At 40.6% G+C, this 6,424-nt stretch overlaps 1 protein-coding gene across 1 annotated transcript; it reads right to left on the reverse strand.

Moving 5' to 3' along the window:
• Positions 1 to 688: 688 nt before the first annotated feature.
• Positions 689 to 5,244, reverse strand: LOC143367962 (uncharacterized). The gene is made up of 3 exons (XM_076810243.1): positions 1,777 to 5,244; positions 1,608 to 1,691; positions 689 to 1,512 (listed from the first exon to the last, which is right to left on the reverse strand). Exon 1 carries the CDS (start codon positions 5,032 to 5,034, stop codon positions 2,209 to 2,211), a length of 2,826 nt encoding a protein of 941 aa, XP_076666358.1. The 5' UTR covers positions 5,035 to 5,244; the 3' UTR covers positions 689 to 1,512; positions 1,608 to 1,691; positions 1,777 to 2,208.
• Positions 5,245 to 6,424: the final 1,180 nt, after the last annotated feature.

The following is a 6,424-nucleotide window of genomic DNA, read 5'->3' on the forward strand; positions in this document are numbered from 1 at the left end:
ACGTAGACGAATTTTTGACAGCATAGTTGCCGCATATTCTGTTGTCTCCGTCTCTGCCGCGCTGTTGCCACAGCTCCTTCTATTGAGAAGCTTGGAGGAATACGGCACGAGAGCTGCGTCTAGGCAGCGATCGCCGGGCTCCATGTACCGCTGATGGAGGGGAGAACATCGACAGGAGCGGTGGTTATGTGTGGGGAACTGCGGTGCGTCAGTCACGCACATATAACCACCGCTGTAGGTGTTTCCTCGTGCATCAGCTGTAGCTGGAGCCCGCCAATTCCTGCGTCTAGCATCAGAGCCTCGCTGAACGTAAAGGAGGATAGCACTATTGAAAGATAGAGAGGTTGAGTAGTGAAGTTAGGAAACATGTCAATGAAACAATACTAATTTAGTATTTATTTATACATAGAACGATGCAATACTATGTACAATCAATGTGCAAATTCAAAGCATACAATTTGAATAAGGTACATCACCGAAGTGTAACATGCCGATCGTAATGAAATTTATGAATGCTGTAATTCTTCTAAAAACATATGCCGCTTTTTTTTCATCTAACTATACATCAAATATCTTTTATATCAACAAGAATTGTCTGTTTCAATAATAGTTTTGTACATGGTTTTCTTCGGAATTGTTATTCCACGGTTGTAAAAATTTATCAATATAAACCAGAGTTCAGTACTAACAATACTGATATTTGGGAATGTCCCATTAAACGATATTATTTAGCTACGATCCTCTGTTTGTTTGTTTGTTTGATTCAAATCTGGAAACTCAATTTTAAACCACTTCCAACCATCCAATTCCCTCGAAACTTTGCAGAGGTGCGTAGTTTGGTTGACAATACAAAATTATGAAAAAAACTCCGAGTGGGTGAAAAAATTACCTAGTCACCAAGAAATAATAACCCATAACAATAAATCAACCATTCTTCAAGCAAACTGTTAAACTGCATACAGCAATAAGAGTAATGTAAATCCACAAACACTAAAAACTAGAAAAAGTATATTAAAAAATTTATAATAAACGATTTTATGAAAAATGCATTAAAAAGTAAAAAATAATTATTTTCTTATACTACAATTTCGATGGTGTATTTGCACATAAAATCGTGGAGCAGGATATCTCGCAACAAATTCATTTCGACACTTGAGGCTATACTAAATTGATTCATATTCTGTTATGAACTATTCTGAACCACGTTTTTATTTAAAGTTGAAAAACACCATCGAAATTGTAGCACAACACTAGAAGTATTTTTTAGTTGTTAGTGCCTTTTTGACAAAATCGTTTAACAGAACATTTTTTTATATTTTTTTTGTTTCTAATCAAGTTATAGTCATTACAATAAATCAATCCAACTTCATTGGAGAATTGAAATTCGACATTCAAGCTTTCGCCCCTTTGAAATGGACAGATAAAAATGGTGTATTTCCTCTTCTTCTTTGACGGTCTTCCTACAATTTTCTTAGGTCGCTCGTACCGAAAGATGACATAGGCAGTGTGGATCTGTAACACATTATGAAGTTCATTAGGAAATACTTAATTGTAGTTTTGTAAACGTACAAAATTTTACTGCAGATGTATAAGCTGTTAAACTTTACCTGAAATATGGTACTTATCATTCCATTTGTCCTGACATTACTGTCCCATAAACCATGTTTGCAGTAATTTGGTAAAGAATCCGCCTGTAACAAATGATCGCAGACATTTCTGTAAGTTTTATATAAAAGTAAAAATTTGTTTCAATAATTCGTCGAAAATCATGTATACCTGCGAGGCCCGTGTGAATCAACCTGGCGCATTTGATCGAGCCCGATTCCGTCTGTCTGCTCCTGTGAACTAGAGCTGTTACTTTTTTACCCGTCGGGTACTCGGCTACCCGAAACAACTTCAAGGAATTGAATGCTTTATTGTCTATGGTATTGTTTGATATTAGGTAAAAATGATCGAACAATACCACATTCAATGGCTTGAACTTATTCCGGGTAGCCGGTTACCCGACGGGTCAAAAAGTAACAGCTCCGCTGTGAACTTAGAAATGTGTCTGAAAAAATTAAAGGGTGAATTAAATTTATTATTTTCTTCTTCACTTCTTCGGGGAAGTGACGGCGGCGTCGATCGACTCGCGTGATCATATGATCCGCGAGTAAAAGTGCCATCGCTGGCACTTGTCACCACTGACGGGGTCAGTGGTACCGCGCTTTACAACGCGGTGCGACGCCGGGCCGTTATAATAGTTTCATTATTTCTGGAGGGAGACCTTTTTCGCTTTTTCAAGCTTTTCGGTTTTTCTTTCGCTCTCTCTGCTAGAATAAATTGTGGCTCCCGAATAGTCATGCACCTATTGTGCCGACTATCTATTAATTCGGGTAGCATGCATTCTAAATAAAATTGAACAAGTTTTGGCTCCATTTCTCTTTTCCAAAACGCATCATCTCTCTCTACTTTTATAGATTTCAACCCTTTCGGGGTCCAAAGGCAAAATATACAGTACTTTCTGTCAGTAATGTGTAACTGGCCTTGTATTTGATAAAAATAGTGATGCGTTTTACTTATTGAAATACCTGCGTTACGCGTGAACATGCGCCGGACAGCGGGAACTTGTTCAATAGCTTCTTCAGGCGTAAAGTTCTCCGCTGATTTGGGGCATTTGATTTCCAAAATACCCTCTTGACCGATGATTCCATCCGGTGAAGCTCCTAAGAAGGCGATGCAGCTGTCGATGAAAAATCCACATTCCGCAATATCTGTATATTGCTTCTTCAATTCTTCGCGAGCAATATTCTCGCATTCTTTCCCGTATTCCACCGCGGGTGCACTAATTATCTTTGGATAAAGAATTGATTTTACTGTATTTGCGCAAAGCGTGTCAGGTCGGCGACGGCACACTTGTCCAAAATTGGATGCTGTCAACAATTTGGACCTGTACTGCAACCATTTGCGGTTCTTTGCTTGTCCGATTGTTTCATCTTCAATGGCATGTCTTTTCTCTTGCCAGTCACTGAGCATTTGCATATGCTTTTCCCGCTCCAGTTCGTACATTTCGGATGGCATGTCTGGCTTCTGTGCATTTTGTCCATAATCACAATCTTTCTGCGAGGGCAAATGCTTGCGTTCATATCGCGCAGCCTTCGTTTCCTTCTGTTTTGCAGCTTTCTTTTCCTTTTCTTTCTTTTTCTTTTCTTCCATTTGGTGCACAACCTCGGGCGTTTTCTTCTTCATAACCGCATCCAATCGCGAGTGCACTTGGTTACTGTTGTACTCCACGACAGCAGCAGCACATCTCCCTGTATAAGATCCTCTTTCGGCGAAATTTAATCTTTTTCCGCCAGTGTACTTGGCAATTAGTCCGTTCAAACTTTCCACAGCGTTATTAGTAGTATTATAGAGTAAGCTCTCCGCATGAGCTAATAGTGGACGAAGTATTTCTTTCACGTCCTGGTACACTCCAATTTTCATCAAGTCTGGAACGATGTTTTTCTCATTCTCTTTATTCTTTCCATCGCAGAAATATTCTAGTCTTGCACACTCTGCGTGTTCACCAAACACGTGGCTTGGAACATTCTGTATGTCGCCATACAAATTCTTCGTTCTCTCGTCGATTGATACATTCTGATTGTATCTAAACTTTGCGGCTTTCACGATGTCCGTGCGCATCCGGCGAATGCTACTTTCCACAGTTTGTCTCAATGGTCCAGATGTGGTCTTTTTTACAATCGCTTTCATTTTTGTGCAAAAGTTTCGCAACAAATGATTCGTGCATTCAATCTTTTTTACACGAATCTGTCTCTTATATGGGTCCGCATCAATAATCTTCTTATACACGCTACTGTCCCCATCAGCAATCAGTGTAGAATAAACGAGCCCACGTTTTTCTACGCTAGTGTTGAATCCTTCTACTATAGCATCGCTTTCCATAGCAGTCGATGCTCGAGATGTTTTCCAGTTTTTGAAACATGTGTGCTTTCGGGGTTCTTTCTCGTTTTTCGCAGCAATCCGACAAATTCTGCAAACTTTGTTCCGAACGCCGTAAAATAATACTTTTTTCGTGTGATAGCCAACTATCACGCCGACTCCAGACGCAGAATCGTAACATCCACTGCGGTAGGATCTCTTCATCCAGCTTCCGTCGGCCACAACGGGGATGTGAGGGGTCCCTGACCCGGGAAGAACGTCGCCTCTCTCAATCGCCAAACGTTTTTCTTCTTCAGCCGCTGCTAACATCTCTTCTTCTGCAGCGGCAATTGCGGACTTGACGAATTCATCTTGATTCTTCACGAATTCTTTCTTCGACATGCAACGTATGTTCACTCCTGCAAAAGTGTGTTCCAACTGAGCATAACTGCCTCCACATAAAATTGTTGCATTAACGGCGCCCTGATTGCTATCCACTTCTTCGGCTTCGTTCGATTGATTGTGGATTTCAGCTTTGTAATGGCATAAAGTGCACATTACGCTGAAGATGCTCTTGAAGCCACACCGTTTCACACCAGATATTCGTAGGTGTTCAATGCCGCAGTCTTCCCTATGTTTTGCATGTTTACCTATTTTCTGCAATTGAGCAAGCACATTTTGAAAATTCATTACATCGTTGCTATTTAGGAGACGCGATTGCTCTTGCGACTCGTTCTTCGCAACTTTTTCTATAACGAAGTTTTCTTCTTCGTTACTTTCAACATCAAATTCTTGAAGCGCCTCTTCAGTTTCTCCCAAACTGGCCGTATCAGTGTCTTCATCGGATGGCGAGTGCATTATCTCTTGGTACGTATGATTTTGTCCATCGGATGTTGATGGTTCCTCTACCATACGTTCCTCGGCCACTTCTTCTGAATGTCCTACGGCAGTGTCGTCTGCCGTTTTTTCGTTTTCTTGTTTCTTCTGAAGGGCTGAAGATCTTCTCTTTTGGCGATGTACTTTCCGTTTCGAAAATCTCCTTGCGGACGGACGTAATTTTCGTGGACGAAACGGAGAATTATTGTCCATATCTTCTTCCACATCCTGCATATTCACATTTAGAGTGTCACTCATTCCACACTAAACCAACAAACACAACACAAACACAAACACAACTCAAAATCCTACTGCCCGTTACAAAAAACGTAAACGCGAACCGTGAACGTGAAACGTGAATCCGAAGGAGTTGGTTACGTGCGCGTGACTGATGCATGCGCAGTTTACGCAACACAACCACCGTTCCTGTAGATGTTCCCCTCCATCAGTGGTACCTCGAGCCCCGCCGATCCCTGGTTATTGAGGAGCCCGGCGACTATCTCCACAATTTCTTAGAATTCTTTGTTCGAAAGTGAGAGATAAAACTTTCGAATAAAACTTTCGAATAAAAAAAAAAGGTAATTATGCAGAACTGGTGTTTCCTCATCGATTTCAATTATTTTTGGATATGTTGCCGGGGACATGATTCTGAACAACTTTTTCCTATACATGTTACCACGGCTCGACCTTCGTTGCCGAGATATTTGCCAGAAACTGTCGGTATTATTATTATATTATTTTATTATCCGGGACAGAAAATCCCATAGTTACAGAAGAACTATATGAACAAAGGGCTTACAGTTACTAGCGCTTACTAAACTAAGTTAACACTAAGGTTTTCAACAAACTATATAACAATGGTCGGATTATACCGATAGTTTCTGGCAAATATCTCGACAACGAAGGTCGAGCGGCGGTAACATGTATAGGAAAAAGTTGTTCAGAATCATATCCCCGGCAACATATCCAAAAATAATTGAAATCGATGAGGAAACACCAGTTCTGCATAATTACCTTTTTTTTTAATTCGAAAGTTTTATTCGAATAAATGCAACGAATAAAGGATATACTTCCGAATGGCACCAGTGGCCGATCGAGATGAGGTTTGGGTGTGGGGTGGGGAGGGGGTGTGAACCCTAAATCTAAAATTGTAGCTTCGGGTATTCTTTAATATTTCGTTTCCGAAATATTAATAAAAAATTGTTAATTTATTTTGGAAATTTATTTACGTTGGTGGAGGCCTCCCTACCCGTGAGCCCTTCTGCCCCTCCCCCGCCATTTTCCACTTTTGAAATTTTGTAATACCCCTCGTAATACTCGGCAAGTTTCGTCTCGATCGGCCACCGGTTGGAGCTAGACCAGTGAGTGGGGCGCGGTAAGCACGACAGCGAACCGATGTGACTTTGGAAATACTCTAGTATTACTGTACTGTATTGGGAATAAAAACTGATGCAGTTACAAGCATCGCGCGATGAGGTCAATATCGTACATTGTATCGTCGACTGTGAAACGAAGAAGATGGTTGTGTTAGTAACGTCTGTGTACATAGGTAGATTTCAATGTATTATGCCGAAATTTTTTTATTAATATCTCAGAAACTAAGAAATATCCGCAGCTGAAATTTTATATTAGAGGGTCTCTCCACCTC

This window comes from Andrena cerasifolii, chromosome 4 (assembly GCF_050908995.1).
Source record: "Andrena cerasifolii isolate SP2316 chromosome 4, iyAndCera1_principal, whole genome shotgun sequence".
Classification (NCBI taxonomy): Eukaryota; Metazoa; Arthropoda; class Insecta; order Hymenoptera; family Andrenidae; genus Andrena; species Andrena cerasifolii.